General features: G+C 34.7%; 1 protein-coding gene across 1 annotated transcript in view; it reads left to right on the forward strand.

Annotated features, from left to right (window-relative positions):
- The first annotated feature begins 2,492 nt into the window (after positions 1-2,492).
- Positions 2,493-23,814, forward strand: part of LOC128987210 (fasciculation and elongation protein zeta-2) — a 55,400-nt gene continuing 34,078 nt past the window's right edge. The window contains exon 1 of the mRNA XM_054407956.1: positions 2,493-2,889. Within this exon, the coding sequence (XP_054263931.1) occupies positions 2,501-2,889 (389 nt within the window). The 5' untranslated portion in view covers positions 2,493-2,500. The remainder of the gene's footprint in view (positions 2,890-23,814) is intronic.

Consider the following 23,814-nt stretch of genomic DNA (forward strand, 5'->3'; position numbering starts at 1 on the left):
TTTAATTGTCTAAGATAAATAGTATTTTTACTTTCTCCCCCTATACCATACTATATGGAGAAAGTATTGTTTTCGTCCAAATTTTCGAGTTTGAGTTTTGAGTGGATATATCCGTTTTCGAACAAAAAAATGATTTTCGAAGTGCTGTCTGTGTGTGTGTGTGTGTGTGTAGTACAGCGCTAGGGACTACACCTGTGGTCCGATTTCAATGAAATTTTGTGTGTACTTTTTTATCCATAGCACCAATCTCCAAGTACTTTTTTATTTTTTTTGAAATTTTGATTTTTAATGTTGATTTTCCTATAAACACCCATAAAATAACGGAAAAATCTGATTTTCTCAAAATTGGCCCAAAACGATTTTGAGAAACATTTAGTATGTTGTAGCCCTTTAAGTTCTGAACAAAATGGTACAAATCCCATTTCTGTTAAGATTTCGGTTCAAAAGTTATTGTAAATTATGTTATTTCCCCATAAAAAAACAAAAAATAGGATTTTAGAAAAAAAACCTGTTTTGATTTCACTTAGTATGTTACGGTCATTAACATTTTAAAAGTTCTTAAATTTTTTTACATTTTGAATTATAATGGAAAACTCCATAAAATAACGGAAAAATATGGTTTTCTCGAAAATGGCCCGAACGATTTTCTTAAAAATCTAGTATGTAATTGTCCTTTAAATTCTGAACAAAATGGTACAAATCCCATTTCCGTAAAAAAATATGGTTGTTGTAACTTATGTTATTTCCCCGTAAAAAACACAACAAACAAATCTGATTTTTGGAGAAAAGCTGGTTTTGATCCAAATTAATATATTATGGTTCTTATAATCCTTAAAAAATAGTACAACACCCCATTGTAACAATTCTGGTTCGACAGTTATTGCAACTTTTGTGATTTTAACTATAAAATACAGTATCATATTTACTCTCACTGCTTACCCATGATAAAGATTGTGACAAACTTATGGGAGAAAGTATGTGTCAGAATGCTGATACCGTTTATTTTAATAAAACTAAAATGTATAGAGATAAAAAACGTTCATATTACTTCTCTGTGAATTCACTGAGATTGGGACGTCACCTAGGTGAGCATTTAAACCCAGTGGTCCTAACAAGACTGGTAAGAAACAAATTAGATAGAAAGCTATTATACAAAATCATTGGAGTATAACAAGGATTCATCGTTTGATAAAAAAAATAATGTAATCGTAATATATCCGATACGCGATAAATATTAAAATCGATTCAACATCCACCCTTATAAGTACCAAAGAAAGCAAAATAAATCACTCAGAAGATGGATGTTTGTATTACATTTGAGTTGTTGTTCTATAACGCCCGCCTATGTTTTGACGCAGTCCGCTGTACATAGGATCAATACAAGTAGTTCCCGTCTTTGCCGCAGCGGGGCACCGGCAGCACTGTCGACTGCAGGGCTACCAACGGTACCATTGCGACATGAGCAGAATTATCGTGCGTCCAACAATGACATAGCCGAATAAACATATACAATTTAGTGTTTGTTTTTACAAAAGATTTTTGTGCCAAAAATGTAAAGAAATGGTTTAGTTTTGCGTTATAAATACAAAATGGGGTTCTTAGTGTGTTATATCATAGAAACACCACATCATCTATGGTTATTTGTTAGAGATTAACAGAGTAATATTTGTTACTCTTTAATATAATCAATAATATAATTTTGTTAGATTTTCCATATGAGTTATGGTCGAATCTGAAAAGTGTTTGAAAAATTCCTCCTTTTCCAGTCCTCCTCCCGTTCCCGTTTGTAAATATATGCCACCGGTGTGAACAACAATAAATAACTTAAGTTACCTTTGGCTAGGAATAAAACCTACATCGTTTGTGTTCATCTAATCAAATAAAGATAAGGAGTCAATGTACATTGTACAAGATACCGTCTCAGGGTATGGGTCTTTTTCAGAAGAGGGTCGCCACTCGCTACTGTTGGATTTTTACCTTTCTATAAATTCAAGTATATTAGTAGTGCCGTAGAAATAAATACAATACAGTAATCTGTATGACGCAATCTGAAGAGACTTAAGTTTGTATTGGCCCCATAAAAATTAATAAAAACGCTTAGATTTTTGTGATTATTTCTGTTCAGTAAATAAAAATAACGTGTGAGTAAAGCTATAAACTAACCTAAGCTGTGGTTTTCCACAGTTTAAATAGTGGTGACTATCTTCGGGAAAAAACCCCCAGGATATACATATATGTTCAAAAATACTGCATATAATACTGTCCCTGAGTCCTGAGATTAAAGACAGCGACAAACATTCAAAACAAATTGATATTAACATTAAACAATTTACACAACTTATGTCCATATTTGTCATATTTTCCATTTAAATGATATTTTTTATCACCACACAAACATACCCTTCACGATCAGCTGATACGATAATTTCCCCGCACGACAGTTTCGCTCCGCCACGTTGGCAACGCCGCTCGATCGCCAGTCAGTGCAGCGCGGTCGACGATGCGGGACGTTACCAAGATGGCCGAGCTGAAGTTTGAAGCTCCCTTGGCGCAGTTCGAGGAGACGGACGAGTGGGGAGTGACCGAGTTCCACCACAGCAAGCCGACTGTGGAGGACAACGTGCTCGAGGAGGATGCAAACTCCAACCCCATCTCTCCGGAGATGACGTCCGAACTGGAGTTGGACAACGCTCCCTGCGTCACGCTGGACACGGCGTCCGTGTCGTCCGTCGCGGACAACTTCACCGAGACGTTCTCTGGGAGTCTGGAGGATCTGGTGAACACGTTCGACGACAAGATCACCAAGTGTTTCTGCAACTATGATGAGAGTGTGGAGAAATTGGCTCCGGTGCAGGTCCGCTCGCAGGAGGAGATCATGAACGAGTGCCAGTAAGTAGAAATGTTACTTAGCAGATGTGTGAATGGATGTTGAGATTGCAGCTTGCCAACGATCAGCTGTTTGGTCAAGCATATTGATCTAGGATAGGGGAATTTATTTCGATCATGAAATATATGTCTTTGACGCCGATCACACCATGGTATCAGTATGATGATTGAAGGATGAATGTTTTATGAAGGAGATGGATGGCATGTTTGTACTGACTAAGATCAGCTCTCAGCTGTTTATTCAGGACCATTAGTATTGGATCTTTGGCCATTAAAAGCTCAAGATTCAAGGAAGGCTGGGCCCAGTTTCCAATTTTGATCCATCAAAAAGCTAGTATATTTCTTGAACTGGCAACATATTGATTTGGCAAGCCCCATATCTGTTACCCATCTATACACTAGAGGAGTTCGATGTATAAGGCATTTTCTTAATCTTTCACTTTATCTAGGGTAAACTACCATAGTTTCCAGTTTCTGCATCGTACCTTGAATAAAACGTGGAAAAGGAGAAGCTACTATACAACAATGGATAAAGTAATTTATGTTAATCTATTTGTTGACTCGGTCAATAGGGAAAGGCAAATAAACTACAATATCAATTGTTAAGTACTACCGATTATAAACAATCCAATGGATAGGGCAAATCATCAGCACTACCTTCACTTTCTTCAAAATTTACATTACAAGTTCTACATTCTACATTCTATAATTCAACAATCTTTAAAATCCTTTCTATTTCATATGTGCCAAAAAGTGTTAAGCATTAAGTTAATCAATTCAGCAAAGTAGGTATGTTTCTTTATAATCTTATCAAGAAGAATTAAATACATGACATTGGCATACAGGTCTAGACAGGTATATAGAAAGTATCCTTGCACGTTGGTTTTAATTCCCACAATTTGGCCATGAGAATGGAAATAAGATGGTTTTATGTAATGTACTTCGCAGCTTGGCCATAGGTAAAAATAAATAGTCAATGATGTAACATAACAACAACATAACGAATTGTTGGCCTACTGTTCACAACAATTGAAAATTACTAATGGATGCTCGGTCCTACAGCATTGTTATTGTTTTGAAACAGCTGATCAATCCATCAAAAGTAAACAATAACAAAACAACGATTCCTAACCCACTACTTATTCTTCGTTCAACAATTGACGCCAACAATGCCACGATTCCCCAGGAGGCCTGATAAGATAGATAACAAGGACGCAAGTGATTATTGACCTCAATTGTGAGTGACGCGGTTAACAACCACTAATTGTGGTTACTAATTGTTTCGTTTGGTTCTTTTGTTCTTCGTTTGGAAGTCTTGATTCACTTTCTATACCTGCATATTCTGAAGAAAGTCTTTTGAAAGTAGGATCTCACATGGATAAAACACTTTCATGGATGAAAGTGGTTGTTTGACAACAAATGTCGGGAAAAGAATGTTTGAATTTAATGTTTTAAGTTGGTAATTAATTGAGTCGATGTTCAGTAGGGTATACATACACAATAGTAGAATCGAGATACTGCAAACTTCTTGAGGACTCATGAGTTAAAGTCACTAAAGCATATGTTACCTAATTAAAGGTCATTTCCATTTTACTGTCGATTCACTTATTCAAAAAGATATTAGGCCTATTTTAAACTTCCTATGAAAATTGCAGTGAAGAAGCTTATCAAGTACCTAATTGATATGATCAATAAAATCGTAGTCTGTTGATAAGATTGTTATACACTCCTAAAAATCACACAGCATTTAATTTCCTGTTTCTTTAAAACCTTTGGAAATGCTACTCGAACCAATATTTCGTATAATGTGATGAAATACAGGATAATTAATTTAAATGTTTATATTTATTTACCTACACCAAGCATCGGAATCAATAGAAATGTCAACAGTGTGGAGTTAAAAGCGATGTCACATTTATTGAAGTTTCTTGTTTCAGTGAATTTATCTTTGTTTACTTTCCATTTAGAGCCCAGTCTAGATAGGCTGTGTTTACAAAACGTCATTTAATCTACAGTAAACAATAGTATCAGTATCAGAGATAATTTTATATGGAAAGGTTCAAAATATTATTCTTCTTTTAGTGTATATTTATAGCCAATGATTAATTTTATTAATGTATTTAACACAGTTTAAGTTAGTGTCATAAAATGTGAATAGGATTACAATAAAACATTATTGGGGACATCATTAAAATATTTAAATGTTCTTTGCACTGTTTAAATCTTTAATACGATTTAAATTGATAACGCAAAGATAAATATAATTCTGTGAAGGTGGATTGTTATCTTTATATTTTGTAAACAATCAAAATATTTTATAATAATAATAAAAATACAGTTTAGTTTGAAGATTTTACTTAGCGAAACACAACGGCGAAATCCCGACGCTAATAGCATTTTTCTTTTTGAAGTTACGCTTTTTAGTTTAAAAGAAAATCAATTACATTCCAGTGAGAGATAAATTTAAATACCCAAGGACGATGTCACGATTGAATGGAGTTCTGCGATAAGAAGACCTTTAAATCGAGAAGATAACGGAGCACACTTCATTCATAATGTTAAAAAAACTACCTCAATTATTGTTTTTAAATTAATCAATATTCACAACGCTGCCATTTTTGACTCCGTTGTCCGTTTGAGCTCGGATTTGTGGCAATGTGTTATATGGACCTATGGTTACGGTCAAGATTTTCTTCTGACTCCTAGCGGGCCATCCCTCTGAAAAGTAGAGTGTCACTGAATAATTTAAAAAAAAATATGACCAGTAACTTTGTTAGTTTGTATGTTTTGTGTTAGTAAGTTTGTAGACCTTTCTTAATATTTTTCGAAATATTTAGCTGTCTCGGGACATGGAATGGAAAAATTTCCTGTTTTATCCTTTGTTAACTCTGTAACCGTGTCCTACGGCTTTTTTTGCTACACCATCAGTATAAACTAAACTATAGGGCTAATAATACTTTAATTTGAATGAGTACTCAAAGAAAGATAATCTTTATGATTTATAAGATTCTTTATGTAGAAAAAAAAAACAGTTCTTATCGACTGAAAAATTTGCAAATTTCTCGTTTGTATATATTTGAACCCCGCAGCGAGTTGCGACTTTCATAAAGCTCAAATTGATTGGTAATTGTTAGGGATTTGAACACTGCCCTCTCTTTTCTCTAAAAGCGATGGTTTCGTCATATAACCACTTTTTCAAATTATGCACTTTTATTATTAAGATTTTAAACGGTTAAAGTTTATAACAAAGTTTCTATGGCTGATGCTACAATCATGCTTAGGTAAGGACATAAAACGAAATACCCCCGCCACAGCATACCTGCAGACTAAGCGAATTTCCATTTGCCTGATTGGATTTACATTAAAATGTCTCCTTAAAAATATCACATTTTATTCCCAATTTAAAAATAATTAGTTTAACAAATACTTAGGTTTGCTGCAACAGGGGGGGGGGGGGTAAAAAGTGTTTTTTGTTGTAAAATCTTAATAGTTTAGTAAGAAAAGAATGTATTTTCCAAAGTCGAACAAAATTTGTTCATAAACAAGCAAACTACAACTGTTGACTTATTCTCCATAAGAATAACATGGGAATTTTAAATTAATAATTTTTTGGAACTTTCTTCGCAACCATTAGGCGCATAATAATGCTTCAATATACTAAATTATTTGTTTTTTAAGCTCTACAAAATGGTTTGGAAAGAAATTGTGAAATTTTGTGTTTTTATGGTCAAAAATGGGAAAAACCTATTTTTACCCCATAAAACCCCCCATAAACCCCTGTTCCCATAGTCCGATCATGCTGATTCACGAACTCGTTCGAATAAATGTAGGTTTACACGTTTGTACCAAATTTCATCAAAATCGGATCAATTTTGCTTGAGTTATCGTGCTGACGGACACACACACATATATAAGTAAATCGGTCCTGGGTCCAGGTCTTACCATGAGTACTACGGTAATAGCTTATTCCCTATATGGGAAATTCGCTAAAACGAGACAGAATATTATAACCTGTTAATAAATTATATTGTACATACAAAATTATATACATGGAGTGTGTCTCGCTGGCTTCAATGAAACTGTCGACCGGAGACAGGGGCACTCATTGATAAGCTATCGTTTGGTGATAAGATTCTGCATGTCATACCCGGCCTTGCTTCTGACATGTAAAAATAAGTGCATTGATAAGATGGATAAGACGAAGTGAATTCGTTATCAAACTAATTTAGCCCTTCACAACTTTTTCCAAACAGACCGGCAAGGAAATTAAACAGCAAATTGAACGAGTCGTAGAGACGTGTCAAGTTTTATTTCCGGGTTCATATGTGCCTATTTATTTATGGATTTCGAAATGTAGGCCTATACAGTATATTATTGACATAGACAGACCTCAGACAAGCTCGTATTAGAAAAAGTATTTATTTGCAATGCAAGACATGGCCATCAAATATGCTTTAAATGGCATTTTGATACAGTTATTTATATATTTCGTGTTAATTAGTATGCTTGTCAACCAGCTTTCAACACATAGATTTTTGTCCGATGAATTTTCAATTTGCTTATTCCAACAGTACTTAACTCGTTGACTAAAGCTGAGACCAGGTTTTCTCAGACTTTAAAATAAGAAATCTTCTCATCACTTTTCTCAAGGAAGAAGTTACGAGAGTCAACGATTTGACGCGGTTTGCTCTGTTTTGACTAACGAAGTCATAAACATTACAACGGTCCCACGATGTTATAAGTTCCCATAGTAGTAATCTCACGGGAATACAGATTACAGTATAGAGTTGTTAACGTATTATACAGTTAGTGCAAGTGATTGCCAATGATGAAGTAACACAAAATTTCTATAATTGTGGAGGTTACTGAGTAGCGTGGAAATCGGCTAGCCAAATAACTGAAGAGTAGGGTACCACAGTACCACGTACTACTATGCGGTACCATATACTTGTGTAGGTCGCTGGGTCGGCCTATGACTCAGACAATTTAACAGGTTGTTTGGTCTCCCACGACATCCTCTACGGCCTACGTCAAACTTCTGACACACACACACACACATACACATACACAATACACCCACTTTGTCATAGGTTCGACCATAGTCAACCTCGGTACCGTTACCGATGATTTCTTGGATCAGTCAATCAATTGTTAAGCATGGCGTTACGCTTAAACGATTGTTTAAGTACATAATCGACATACGAGGGATGTTCAGAAGGCAAGGAACGTTTTAGAAAAAAAGTTTACACAAGAAAAATGTTATACACATTATTAAGAGCAATTAAGGCACTAATTACTTTTCTATATAGCTACCAAATAAATTGAGGAATATCAAATTATTGGGGGACGAGCTTTGAAATTGTCGTATTTGAAATCGTTGTACTCTTGAAATTAGGAACGTCTAATGCCCTACTTTTTAAGCCAATGGTTATTACGTAAATGGTAAAACTAGACATGTGATCACTGGTCTCAAATCATTCCCTAGGGAAAAGTTGGTCCTTACCTCCCACCTTCTGCTGATCCAGTCCTGTTATACCGATGTGCTGAAAAAATGTCCTTTTAAAGAGACGCCCCTTCTGCCGAGTGCAGTCCGGTTAAACGGGTGTCTGGATAAGAGAGGGTTAATGATCTTTAACTTTTGTCAATTCTCACGTATAGGTATTTCTCTATGTATTCCCTTAATGTAGAGAGTCTTTCTATGGCCAAATTAGAGGAGGGAGTGTTGAGCAAGTCCAGAGATGGAGGAGATAAAACAAATATTTAGACAGGTCTTGAAGAGGAAGAGAACCAACCATAAAACAAAGCTGGTAAACAGTCACCTCGCCCAACACACAAGGTGGGTATTTGGCTTATCTTGGCCTGATTGGGACTGAGCCATGTATCGGCCTAACACTTTCACTGACTATTGTTGTATGTAGAACCTGTTTAAAACTTTAGATTAAACTACGCGTTGAGTAGGTCGCCTCTGTGTAGTGCAATGGACGTTACTACTATAGTGCGGAGATGTTATTTTAACAGGGACACGACTGACTGGTGATTATAGTGTGTATGATGGGACCTGTCTCTTGACCCTCCGACTACCTCAAGACTGGCTAGTGGTTTAAGACCTGGGCCAGTTCCAGGTAGACGAAGGGTAAGGAGACAGGTTCCATTATACATACCATAGCAAAGAAGGGATACAACCTGGTGGTCAGGCAATGTTTTTAAACTAAGGAAGTTTCTGAGGTTCAGTAGTATTTTTACCAAAGAACTTTGCTGGTGCAGATTCAACTTTTTTGTCAACAAAGGACTTTTTGGTTCTGTGGCGAAGGTTTTTTCAGAAAGGACGTAGATTGGGTCAGGGGGTTAGGGGGTTTTTTCAAGGACTTTTCCGGTGCTGATAAGAGGTTTATTTAAAACAAATCGCGTTTTTGGTGCTGAGCTGAAGTGAAATTTTAGAAGTTGAAGAAGATGCTAAGGAGGGCTTTTTTTACTAATAAATTACTTTGCCACTATTGAAAGTAGGTTTTCTTCAGCCAAGAACGTTTCCGATGCTGTAACGAAGTGTTTTTTGCAAACAAGTTCTTGAAATAATTTTGTACAATAATTTTTGTATCACTTCTTCAAATACGTCACTACTACTTGTTACATTTAATCTCGAATTCAACGTTTCTTTGCTCCACTCCCGTGGTCGATCCACTCTCCCACTGTTATCCATATAAAGCCAGTACAAATGGGCAAGTTTCCATGTAGCACACCTACAGATATTGTGCCATCGCGATATAACTGGATCTGAATATCGTACGTGGGTCTACATTTACAGGTTCTACATTTCGTTTTCAAATCAGAGGCTGCAATAATACACCCTATGTAAAGTTAACAATCGCAAAATATACCGAACATTTAATTGGATCAGTATTTTGTTACATACAAAACAGTAAGTAAATTTACTCCTTCTACAACTAAATATCAATAACCTTATCAAATCCATGCCTGAGTTTTTTGGACTTAATGGAACACTTTACCTGCCAGACAACTCAAAAATACATTTGTTGATTTGTTCAGTTATAGTTGTTTCGGGTTTAAACCATATCATCAGCTTGTTGTTGCTACAATATCATCCGAAGACGTAATTCTGACAACGAAACAAGTAATTTTAAGTTTGTTTGTCTGACGAAAACTCTGTAAGTTATTAATTATAACTAAGTAAACTTGGAGTTTAAATTCCTGTATCGACACTTGTCGAGTTTATCAAATGGTTATTGCGAAATGATGACATTCGCAAAGACAATGCCCTCCCCATTTCCTAAGGGGGGGGGGGGCACACGACAATACAAGGACATCTCACTTCCGGCGAAGATATTCACTTCCTTTTTCTCCACGACTTGCCTGAATGTTATATCACTGAGTGTGATTTTTCCTAAACAAAAGTTAGTACAGAGTATTCTCTATTTTTTTTGACAGTACGTAGATTAACTAATGTACTGAGATTTGCCTGTTCTACCCATCGATAAAGTTATATATCGATGGTTCTACGTTGGAATGATAGAAGGACCCTTAGAATGATTTCGGAGTAGGAGTATACAATTATCTGGGTTTGAAGTACCAATGGATGAATTATAGAGTAAGGGGAAATATTAGTTGAAGAAAGTAAAGTTATAAAGGAATAGAATAAGAAAATGATAATGATGATAAATAGGACCAGGTGATGATGGTTCGAAGGACCAGAGAGGGGTGAAATGTTTAGAAATTGAGAATATGAGAGAGAGAAAAATGAAGAGAAAACACACTGATTTATTTACATTTACACGCTGATTTTTTCCGAGGCCGGATGAATATTGCATTTCTTTACCGCAGATTTGTGCAATGCCTCAACATTGAGTGGACTTCAGAATCCTTTTCGGTCCTCGATTGTTGGCAACGAAGGACGGCAGACAAAGATGAGCGAAACTAATCGACCATAAAGCTAGCCTGAGGCGAGCACAGCGAACAATACTCTGGCAAGGCCGTCTCTGTCTTGGGTTATTTTGGAGTTTCAACAGTCGTCAGCTGTTTTACTGCCTGTATTGTGAAACGGGCTGATTTTTCAATTTTTGGTGATAGCGAGTTATCTCCCACCACGATTGGTGTAACATGAAGTTTTCAAAACGTTTTGGGACCTCAGTCGGTTGAGAAAGACCATAGACTCAGGAAACAATAGTTATTTGTGCAACTAGTGAGAAAAGTGAGCAATTGACTCACTCGAGAGAAATCCTTACTCACGAGCCGTAGGCGAGTGAGGAATCGTTTCTAGAGTGAGGCAATTGTACTTTGAACTCGAGTTGCACATTATACTTTTCCTACAGTTACCATAAAACAAATAAATTTGTGAAGAAACATAACCTATTTTTACACAGAAGTGAACTTTTAATATAATAGTTAATGTGAAGTGACAAGTACAACAGTACAACAGCTGACCAGCTGATTTACAGCCAGTGCTGCCAACATATTTCGCGCGCATACGACGTTGCCTGCATGTTACGTGCTCACTATTTCGTGCCTTCACGTTGCAAATCTGGAGTGAGACAAAGTAATTAGAGTGAGACAATGTTAACATTGTCTCACTGATGAGCGAATTGGCCACTTTGCTTTCTCAAATCAGTGAGAGAACATGTACATTGTTAGGTAACTGTAGGAAAAGTTTTTTCCCTTAGTCTATAGAAAGACCTAAATCGTAACAAGAATGGTACACAGCTTTTCCAGCATTTTCTCATATTTTGTACCAATCAAGTAATGATTTAAGTCATTTTTCACCCGAGGAAGCTATTAGACTCCAGATCTCGAAACGTCGTGAAAACTCATCTTGTTTGAACAAGTACGAATAAATCATAAATCCTTTGAATAAAGTACATTATTCAATTCGATGCTTTTTACGAGCTTTCCTAGGTTGGTTAGCACACATGATGATTTAAAGCAACTCTTATTCGGGACAGAGGTACACATTAGTTTCCAAAATATTTGTTTAGTCCTTTAGACCTTTAAATTATAAATTCAAAGAGTCTTAACTCTCCTAAGCTATAATCATTACAAACAAACACATCCTCAAGGATATATTCCTCTATTTTATAATCTTATGTCTGATGTTAATACTAGTCAAAACTTCAAAACAAAACCGGCCTAAATAAACGCCCCTTGCATAACACCAAGCCAATGATCACACAGTCGCTCTAGGTCACACACATCTTCGCCCAAGTACAAAGCCTCAGATATTATTCCACGTCCTCACTTACCGTGACTTATGTTGTTCACAGGCTGTCTCTTCTTTGTGTGGTAATTTAGCGCCTACGTTGCATTGTGTTAACAGCTGGTCTCACTAGTAATTTCTCTTATTAGAACAACGAGGTGTTATTTTGCTGGTTGATACATGTTAAGTTTTCCCTTTGCTTTCTTAGACCAATGATTATCCTTTCGATTTCAACAGTTTTGAGTACAGGACCAATGTATATATTTGTGCATCGGGTCTACAATTACTTTAAAATAGTTTGTGTTTATGTTAGTGTTTGTGATTCATCAAAGTCACTGAAAAAAGACAAATTAATAATACAATTTTACTTCACAATTTACAAGGATGTGTGTTAGCAAATATTATAATTTCATACTATTGGTCATTTTTTATACTGGAACCTTTCCTAGGGTTTAACCTATTTTTGAAATTATTTCGGTAGTTTCCTTAGTGTTTAGGTGATATTCTTTCGTGTAGAGTGTGAAAAGAGATGGTTATAACAGATGGCGCACTTTTCCTTAACAGTTTTTCATATTCCAAAAATGAATTGACATTGAAATGGAAAATTCATTTAAAATGTTGACAGTATTAATGGTTTATATGCTCCGCATATGCATATACGAAATCAACATGAAGAACTACAAAAAATAAATTACATGATTTATTTGAAAAACTCAATTTCCTCCATAGCCTTCTAAAGGCCGTGGCGAGACAAAAGTGGCAACGTCGCAATTCCGGCCTACTGAAACTGCTGTTGTATTAACTCATTAGGCACGGCAATAGACCGGCCGGTGCGACGTTGCCACACACCAACACCGCGGCCTTGTATTAGTGGAGGCTGTGTTTTCTTCCTTATATTTTACCAGATTTTGTCAGTGGTGTGGTGAAAAAACGGAAATGAATGTCTAGTTTTGAACATAGTTAAAGGTAATATTCATGGAAATAACGTAAAAAAACAATAACGATGGCACATGTCATTAAGGGGAATAACATTTTTAGGGGCTACAAATCTAAATATATTGAATACCAAAAACCTTCTCTTCAGACCTGGGTCAACATTTTTTAGCGACAAAAGCTGTAAGTTCCTCACATTGAGCTCAACTGAGGCTGTAAGAAGCCGTGTAAAGCTGGAAGTGGGCCAAGCTGCAATGCTGGTGGCCCAGTTAATGATAGCCAACACCGTAAGCAAAGCTTTCTGTGGGTTATCTTCGGTCAATGATACTACTTTTTAACTTAACATTGATAGTTCAAAGTAAGTAAATAGCAATGCCAACTGAATCTTGAATTTGAATTCGTATTTCGTCTCAATATCTTGTTTTGTAACAACAAATTTGTGCAATGTCTGAAACTTTGTCTGCACTACGTTGTCAAATACTTTAAGTGAAAACTGTACATTCACATATATACCGTGTCTCGAAACGGTTTGTATCCACCAATTGTTGATGAAACTTGCTTCATCAATAATAAACGTAAAGACATGTTTTTTAGGGTGTCATATCCTTCTCCCAATGATGGTTGGTCATTGAGGGAGGGGTCATAAACGATTATGAATAGGCTACATAGAACATACTTGGTGCTAAAACATAGGTCTTTAGTGAAAAAAACAATGTTTTTTTTAGCAAACCAGATCTCAAATCAAATCTATCCAAAATGGTGATTAAGTTTCTCTTTAGTTGTGCAGTTACAAACGTAGTACTTGTACTTACAACTGTTGTAAACGCAGCCAAAGAGTCGCTTGGCAATCTCCCAGGCTAATAGAAGGCAGAAACAGCACTCAACAACTAGAAATGTTAATGTGAATACGTAAATATATTTTACACGCATTTTCTACACTTGTAGTAAACAGTTGGTTGTACGATTTGTTCGTACAAAAGGCAAACAGTTGACGAAGAAGAAAGCGCAAGTTATTTAACAAGGACATAAAAATAAATGAAGCGAGTACATCTAGATGCAACTACTGTAACATTGCCATCATTGCTACCAGTCGTGGAGTTGTAGGACAGGATGAGTCTGTCAATGTGTAGACTATAGCATGAAAAGATTAAAAGAGCAAGCAGAAACTATGTTTTCAATTAACGTCAAGGCAATATAGTAACCGTTGTGCTTAAAAGTTATTGTTATTAGAAGGTTCCAACTGCTAAGCGTATAACATGAAAATTCTACTAATTAATTCTTATTGTTTTCTTTTTATTCACAAACTTACCTAATCACGTACTATTAAACACTTTTTGTTTTCAAATAATGATTATTGAACTTCAACTGCGGTTCACGAATTTTAATAGTACATTGATTTCAGTGGTTTATTAATGTTTTACAAAATATTCTCTTTGACTTTGTTTTCATAGTGTAAAAAAAATAAATATTAAACTTGGTTGCTTTTTCTAAGAAAACTAACCAATATAATAAACCCCAAAACATAACATGGTAACATGGTAATGGTAAAAGTCCCAGTGGAAGATAGGAAATCAGAAACTTTTCTAGGCATATACAGAAGAATTTTCTTACGTTTTACGTTCTTCGGATTGTATTTTTGACAATGCACGAATAACATAAAAAACACTTATCTTGTTTATACAGGGTGTTGAAAATGTCTGGAACCAGCATTATATCTGGTGAGTGGTTAAAGAAATACAACTGATATTTTGTGTACGGATATACTACGGTTTTACCTATCTTTTGGTGCCTTATGACATTTTTTACCACTTATAGGGAACGTCCTGTGGAGGATACAGTAAAAAGTTTTTATGGAAGCCTATGGTAAATGATACATCATTTTAAAGGCAATTTTTTTCTGAGTAAGGAGCCACAAGTTCCATCTCAAAAGGACCACCCTAGCGAAAATGGTGACTGTTGGAAGTTTTTGAAAATAATTGAATTTTAAATTTCAAACAGTCGCCATTTTTGCTAGGGTGGTCCTTTTGAGATGAAACTTGTGGCTCCTTACTCAGAAAAAAATGGCCTTTAAAATGATGTATCATTTACCATAGGCTTCCATTAAAACTTTTTACTGCATCCTCCACAGGACGTTCCCTATAAGTGGGTTTTTAAATTTAAAACAGTCGCCATTTTTGCTAGGGTGGTCCTTTTGAGATGAAACTTGTGGTTCCTTACTCAGAAAAAAATGGCCTTTAAAATGATGTATCATTTACCATAGGCTTCCATTAAAACTTTTTACTGCATCCTCTACGTGACGTTCCCTATAAGTGGTAAAAAATTTCATAAGGCACCAAAAGATAGGTAAAACCATAGTATATCCGTATACAAAATATCAGTTGTTTTTCTTTAACCACTCACCAGATATAATGTTGGTTCCAGACATTTTCAACACCCTGTATATAAAAACATAATTAAATTTCATCATTAAAAACATACCATACGTGAAGTAAATAAGTTATTTCCAACTCAGTCGCTTTTGTAAGCTATGTGACCTTTGCAGGGAGGGTGATACAGGGGAAGAGGGATAAATTTACCTTGGAGACCGGGATAATTATGGCCCCAGGGGTCCCATCTCAGGAACTGAACTTGGGACAGGAAAACAAGACTGTAGTTGGTTGTTTAATGTAATGAGATAACTTTGTTTTGGGTGAGACACATCACTATTTGCTTTTACCCAACGAGTTGGTATTGTAATTGGTTTACTTGTAGTAATGTTAAAGTTAGTTACATTTTAAAATTTTAAACCGGTTTGGGAAGTTTGGTATCATAAAATGTACTTGAGTTTAATTATCACTACCTGTTTGGCTTGATTAAGTTTTTGTATAAACATGTAAAACCTCTTGAATATTTAATTTGAAGTATATTCATACTAGAGGTTAACTAACTTAACTAAATTAGAGGTGAAACCTACATTTAGACATCCAAACTTTGTCAAGGTCATCTTGAAAAATAAGTAGAAACGATTCATTTAAATTAATTTACAATTAGTTGAAACACAAACGCATGAACTTGAAAAAAGTAAGTGTATTGTATTGACAGTGTAGGTTCCTGAACACATTTGAGATAAAATTTTGTATGTTAGCCAGTTTTGACACGTTTGAATTTACAATTCCATCTCCTGCAACAAAAATACCTTTTCATTGTAGCAAACTGCATTCTTTGTATCTTATTTTGTCTCCCTCCCTCTCAAACACAAGGAGAGTTGACAATGGGATCAGGGACAGCTGACATTTTAAATTTGCTGTGGGGGAGAAAGATCGAAAATCTCCAAATCTTTGACACAAAACTGTATGAAGGAATTCTCAATAAAGTAAACGAATACACGTATTGATAGCTATTATTGTGAATGTTTAAAAACAATAGATTGCGAAATCGTCCTTTATACAAGCACTTCCAGGTATGCCTAATCTTGTTAAATTATTGGTTGTATTTATCTAACGATTTTTACGTAACTGTTATCAAAATAACGTTACACTTCAACGGCACAGTCAAGAATAACAAGTACTGTAGTTGAGAAGTATTGTTTACTTGTTTGAGAAGCGCAGTTTACAAAGTAGCCAACAATGTAGTCTAGAAATGTAGGCCAGTGACATCATCATTGCAGATTCCACAAACATGTGTTGGTAATTACCGATCAAACAGCTGTTTGACAAGAAATGTAACATGAGCCAACCACGCTCAACTTCAATTACAGTCTTCTTGAAACATTACTTCGTAAACACCTCTTAATTTTTCAACACCTCGTATGATTTTTTTTTCATTCAGTCTAGCTTGGTTAAAGTTTGGCGGATTTGATACAAGTCGGTAACTTACTAAAACGTACTCTAGTGATGGTTTGATTAAACTATGCTCAATTTTAATTAAAAAAAAATTCAACAGTGGAGAATGGAACTTGGGGATGGAATATGTCCACGTTACTCAGTAACCAAGCGTAAAGTACTCTAAAAAAATAACAGTTGCAACTGTGATTTTATATGCAACTAGTTGTTTTAACGGCTCTCTGGACATTGCGTGTCGTGACTCTAATTGTAGTGGTTCAGTGGCGCCACATTGTCGACAATATAATCGTTAGTATTGTCGTCAACCACCCCAACTGGCGATTCACTCTACATTACTTTGCTCTTCTAATTCCCGCTCTGTTTAATGTCACCAGTCACCATTAATTTAAAACAATAATTTCACACAATTGACAAAGAGTTTTCGTGTTTTGTACGCCAATGGCATTTTTCCTGGAATTGTATCGTTAGTTTGATAGCTATAGCATTAACTGATTGCTCGATGGTTAAATCTAAGTGATATTTTTTCTCTCTGGAAAAAAAAACTACATATTGTGTAGAAAACTAGAAATGGTATTCAGGAGAAAAGCTATAAACTAGTACAGTTCTTAAATTGGAGAATTTTTGCTAATTCTTAACACGAATTTAAAAACTACTAAACTAAAATATAAAATTTCATCTACTTTCAAATAGAACTATGTTTTGTAAATACTTTTTAATCAGATGCAGCATTATTTTTTAATTTTAATTGTAGTAGCGCCAACTTTTGAAGAAATCAATGCAATATCTTAAAAATAATTAAATTGAAGCTCTTAAAAAAGTAAATTTACTTTTTGTCATTAACTGATTCAAAACTAAATAAATCCGTCAAAAGTGAGTTTTCCCCCAAGATTTTAAGTGTCCTTATAATGAGTATTATTTAATGTAATTACTTAAAAATAATTGGGTTTAATGAATATAGCCTACTCTATGCAGTTAAATTGACCTGTCTTTATCAAATTTAAGACAAAACCTAGTTAGCATTGATATAATTGTTTAACCATTTCTCATAGCTATTTACCAATACAACTAACCAAAGCAAGCAATCCCAGTTCTGTTTGTGTGGGGCGAGGGGAGGGTATATTTTGACTGGAAGGGCAGCCCCGGCACGCGCAAGGGCAACACTTGATCAATACAGAATCTAGTCGCTGAATTAAAGGGACTTTTTGCCCCCCCCCCCCCCACGGTGACTACTGATGTATATAATGTCATTATACAGTGAGGGGGTCAGTGATTGTTAGGCCTACCCCAGTGTGAGGCCTAATAATGATTAATCAAAATTTGGATCTTAGTTCTTTTTTGCTCTTTGTCGGAATCACGAAAAAATATAAGAAAATACGTTTAATCAATGCACAATGCGTATGCTAAATATAATTTAGTAATTTTCTGCTTTCGTTAACTTGACTAGGCTTATTACTTTAGGCTACAGTACTTGGCAATTTTATAGGTTCGTTTAGGACATTTTAATCGTAATCTTTTCTCTTCGAACTGTATTATTTTTAAATCAATAACACGGTTTTAAAACAATCGATAAACGTTAATAACGTAACTTTTAGAAACATAATATTTATGAAATTGGTATTAAACCGTAGAATATGACTAAACACATTCAAATTTTCCCTTTACGATTGATATCTAGGAATGTTACGTTAATTGAAATACACTTAACATGGGCTCTTCCATCATTATTACCTTAGCTAACTTTCATGACGTTCTCCGAGGTAAATAGTACTAGTAGGCTAATTAAACTATCTATGAGAATGCAAATGTTTAGTGTTTGATTTCCGTAATCATGTGTACCTGCCTACATATTTAAGACTTCAACAGAATACCAAATTACAGTATTACAAATTTGAACACTCTCATAAGTTAAACAGTATTGTTTAAACCACAGCTTATATGTTTCCTTAGCTAGCTGTTTTTACACAAATACCTACACCACATTGGCGAACACATGTAGCTATAGGAAGTTCAACCATATGGAAACAACAACACTTCCTACATTTACACAGAAACTCCTTTCTCCTTCGAGCATCGGTGACTTTGCCAGTGTTTAAACCAAGTACGTAACCAGGAAATTTCCTCCTCGGCTAATTTGAATAACAAAATTATGCAATATTATAATTAATGTTGGTTTTGTTGAACCCTGTTATTCAAAGTATCATTATTTTACTAATGTAGAAGACCTGTTTTTTAGCATATGTTATATTTGGGTTTCTATATCAGCAATTTGATTTTTTATTGGTAATGTTAATGGTATAGGTCAATTAATTTTAAGAAAACAACAAAAAATCTACGCACAAAATAAACGACAAAACAAAAAATCTACAGAAACGTTGATCTTATCTTCTTACACAGCTATTTATCTTTAAACACTGCTTTATAATATTGTATTGTATACTTTATAAGTTTATACACCCAAACTTACCTCCACCTAACTTTCTCAAACTTCCTCCTTATTTGAGGTTCTTTTGGTAAAGCTGTGAAAGGAATAGTTAACTATATATGACCCATTGTCTGAGATTGAACCTAATAGTTACAGCCATATTAGTTATCACCTGCGTTTCCAGAGGTTTCATATTGTAGGAGTGATCACGAAATAAGTAGCTAACTCCTAAACATATTTATTTCCAAAATACAGAAGGCCTATATGCCTTTTTTATGATTTTCAATATGAACACATAATCTTTTAAAAAACGACCATGACAATAAATCCAACAAAGAAAACAACAAAAAATGTTTAATACAAATAAAAACTGTACCTGTGAAGAACTATGTCCACAACAAAATTAAGCTCATCGTTCTTTATGAGATTTTTTAATTGAGATAATCAGTAAATACAGCACAAATCCTTATAATTATTTGATAAAAACTTCTACGTTTAAAATACGTCATCGGATGTTTTAAACATCTCTCATTAAATTTCTGTGGAACAGTTAACGTAACTGAACTGAGTAAATTATGTAATAACGCATTGCAGTCTTTTCCGCGTCTTTCTAGTCGTCTTCAAGATAGGAATAAACCTTGGGGAAGTATGAATTGATTTTTCAAGGCTGTCTTATCAGCATAAAAAATTCGTTGCTGGTATGAGGAAGGTGTGTACCTTTCCAATTACGCAAGCTAAGGTAGTATATTCTGCAGTTACTTATGACACTCTAGAGTCATGTTATTCTTGTCAAACCTTTTAATTTGCCCCTGCAGTTGGTTGAATAAAATCTTTGTCTATTGAGAGATTCTGAAGTTTTTGTATCCAAGTGATTATTGATATATTGTATTGTCAGTACTAATATGAATATTTTTTTTCAGGTAAGTACCAACAAAGAAAACAACGTTAGTGAGTAAAACATTTTAAAATTGCAATTGTATTTTCATTGGTTATGTTTAATAAAGGTCTGGCAAGTAATGATCATTCGAATGTTGTCAAGTTTGACTTCTTATCGAGGCTTGCAATAACATCTAATTAGGGATAAAATAAATAGGGGTATTTAAAAATGACACCTGTTATCAAGGGTGACTTGTTATCCAGGTTTATACAATAAGGGGTAAAATAAATTCTAGAGGATTTGAAAGTGACACATTTTGTTATCAAGGGTGGCTTGTTATCGAGGTTTGCAACAAGGGGTAAAATGCATTCTAGGGGATTTGAAAGCTACACTTGTTATCGAAGGGGCTTGTTATCGAGGTTTGCAATAAGGTTCTACCGCTTGAATTCTAGGGGATTTGAAAATAGCACTTGTTATTCGAGGTTTCCCTGTGTACTAAATAAAGTCAATGCCTGTACCGCTATACCTCAGTGAGCTGCTACTATGCCAGCTGTGTTTGATAAATCATCAGACCGAAAGTGCGTTTGACCGAGTAACACCACAACATTCTCACAACCGGTCCTGGAGGCCGCCTTCTCTAACTTCCACCACCTCACCATCGTCCGGCAGCACTGACATAGTTCTGGGAGAAATGTTGACACCACAGACAATATAATACTCTAATGTTTACTCCATTGTCTGTGGTTGACACCGTAAACCGCATAGGCTTGAAATTGCACTATACACATGTTACTTCATTGCTCGAAATCAAGAATTGTACAATTTTGATTCTATTTTTTCTATCTACTCTTAATTGTGTTTTGGAAATTCTTTGTGATCTTCGAGGGGAAAATACCACTGTCATTGGTGTCGATTTTTTTGTATATATTATGAATTTTTAAAGATTTTAATCCTTTTGAGGTGGTAAAAACTAAGATTAGACTGTGCCTATGGGTCCAAAGTTTTTAAAATCTTCGCGTAAGCCCCACAGGTTAAATTTCATCCAACGACCTAAAACAAAAACGTTGAAAAACTTAAGGTTTGAGGAAAGGCAATTGTACATTTATTTAATGTTAAAGAAACGAACATTTTTTATTTTTACTTGAAATTTTTCACGTTTTAAAAATTAAATATGTTTGTGATGGCAGATGGATACACATTTTTTGAAGAAACGGTATTCGTAAAGTACGAGTATTTTTCGAAGAAATTAAGCTATTAGATTAAGGACTACAAGTGAAATGTTCAAATACAAATTAAAATCCAAGAATATTTTCCATTTCTTCCACGAATTTAAATCTCAAAGACAAAAGAACAAAGGGAGCTACAAAAGCAGATGACTGAGTGTGCAGCGTGTTATCAACAGCCCTGACCTTGACCTTATCACGACACGCCTCGGTTCTTTAATTGATTTAAAGTCTGGTAGAACTTAGCATTATTGATCTGCAGTGTTAAATACCACTTTATCTAGCGAATCTTGTAATCATTCTGTGGATAAATAGGTTTGGAAATAGTTTTGACGTTTTGTAGTGGGGTAGAGATTTTACGCTTTAGTAAAACGTGTTCCAGACGGGAATGAGTAGTCCAGTAGTCGATGTGGACCTTTTGTACAGCCATTGAGTATAAACCTAACCCGTACAGCTCTGCTTAACATGACAAAGCAAGTTCCAGTAGAGAGCTAGCGGGACTGCCTCCATATAAGCTCTTCCCCCCAGGAGTCGACCTCCCATAGCTTCCGTCTCCGGAGTACGACTGAAGTAGCTTTCTAATTAAAAAAGTTATGTAAAACATGGTATCAACATTGTCCTAAACCTCTCTTGATATGTTACAGGAACATTGTGAAAATCGTCAACTCGTTAAATACTTCTGTAGGATTCTTGTAAATATACAGACATTTAAACTCAAACCATTTCAACCCTCCCTATTTAAATACCACACACTACTGAATCACTCAGAATACTCTGAATTACTCCGATTTTAATCCAAAAACAATAAATCCCTCATAACTTATTTAATAAAACCCAAGATATGAATTTAAATTTGCTTCTCGAATAAACAATTCTTGTATGCAATGATTTATTTAGAAACGTTTATTTAAGCGCAATTGTAAAGAAACAATTTTACAAAATGCACATTGATTCCCCACGTTCAATACGTTAATCATTATTTCGTCATATCTTTTCCACATCCTGTGAAAGGGATATCGGAAAATCCTTGGAACCGGAGTAGAATACGAAATGTACCAGAATCCTTCGGGAGCTAAGGATACACGAATTGCCTCCCAGACTAGGCTGCGTCTAAAGATTGCCTAGTAATTTAAAATCAAATTACAATTTCTATATCTATCTGGACTGTAAAAGAAATAAAATTTATTTCCTAATGCATAGCTACGGTATACCATCATATTATGTTATTTTGATTTATGTTGAATATTTTAGGTAAAATAAACCAATATATAGCTTTGGAAAGGAAAATTGTATTATCTAATTCTACAAAAAGTAAAGTAAAGTATTAAATGTGATTTTCTGCGTGATAATGAGATAAAAGACGAGCTGTATATTATGTTTAAATCTTTAGAACTTTATCCCCCTTTTGTAGATGTTTTCAAACATACATTTTTCTATCCTACATAAACAAATATGAAACATAAGAAGTAAAATAAAATAATTTATCTCATACATTGTGCGATAAAAATGACTGGATTTAATAATGCTAATGCATTACATATTGTTTTTAAGTAAAATTTCAACAGTATTCGTATATTTGCTTCATCACTTAGGATCTGTTCTGTTAGGGACAATTTTATCAACAGCATTCCTAATTAATTGAACATACTGTACGTTTGGAATTATAAAATTTACTTGTATTGCAGTAATGCATTCATCAAGTTATTCAAAGTTCTCGGCGTCTGGCGCTGAAAGGGGTATTAATCTTGGAAGAGTGTTTTATGAAAGCCCGCGAGTTTTGGAGCGCAATGAGAGCGAAGGTCTTGTAATTTATGAAAGTAACTACCCATCTACCCCTCTAATGCTTTTTAGAGTTCAAGTCGGGGCATAGTCGGGGTACATTTTACGTCATTGGTTCTGTTTAAGTTCTTTTTTGGTTCTCGTTCTTTTGTTTGTAGTTCATTATCAACTTTTAGTTAATGCATTTTCTCACTATTTAAGATGTCATTGTCGAAAATGCAACGTAAATACTGTAACGCCCTTTAAAAATTTATTAATTATTTAAACATTAAAAACTATGTAGAATTTTTACATTTGTTGGAATCTATTTTACATTAACACCCACTTCTTACAAAGTTATTTTCAATTTATTATAGAGGGATCAAACTTTTTAGGTACAGTACTGCATTTTCCGCAAGTACATTTTAGCTAAAAACCATAGATCTTTTTAATTGCAAGGTTGATAAAATTAATTAGTTTTAATATTACTGGTGAAATTTAATAATTTATCCATATTATTCAATAATTTCGCTTTATTGTTTATTGAAACCAAAAAATCTAAAGTAATCTTTATTTAGTCCTGCCTAGAATGGGATTTATTCCACTATAGGATTTTATAAAACAATGAAAAAGATAAATTTGTCACTAAAAATGAGTCTGCTCTATGGTGAAGGAAAATAAACGGAACAATC

Source organism: Macrosteles quadrilineatus, unplaced genomic scaffold, assembly GCF_028750875.1.
Source record: "Macrosteles quadrilineatus isolate MER2022 unplaced genomic scaffold, UCM_ALF_1.0 Scaffold_2__2_contigs__length_208266976, whole genome shotgun sequence".
NCBI lineage: Eukaryota > Metazoa > Arthropoda > Insecta > Hemiptera > Cicadellidae > Macrosteles > Macrosteles quadrilineatus.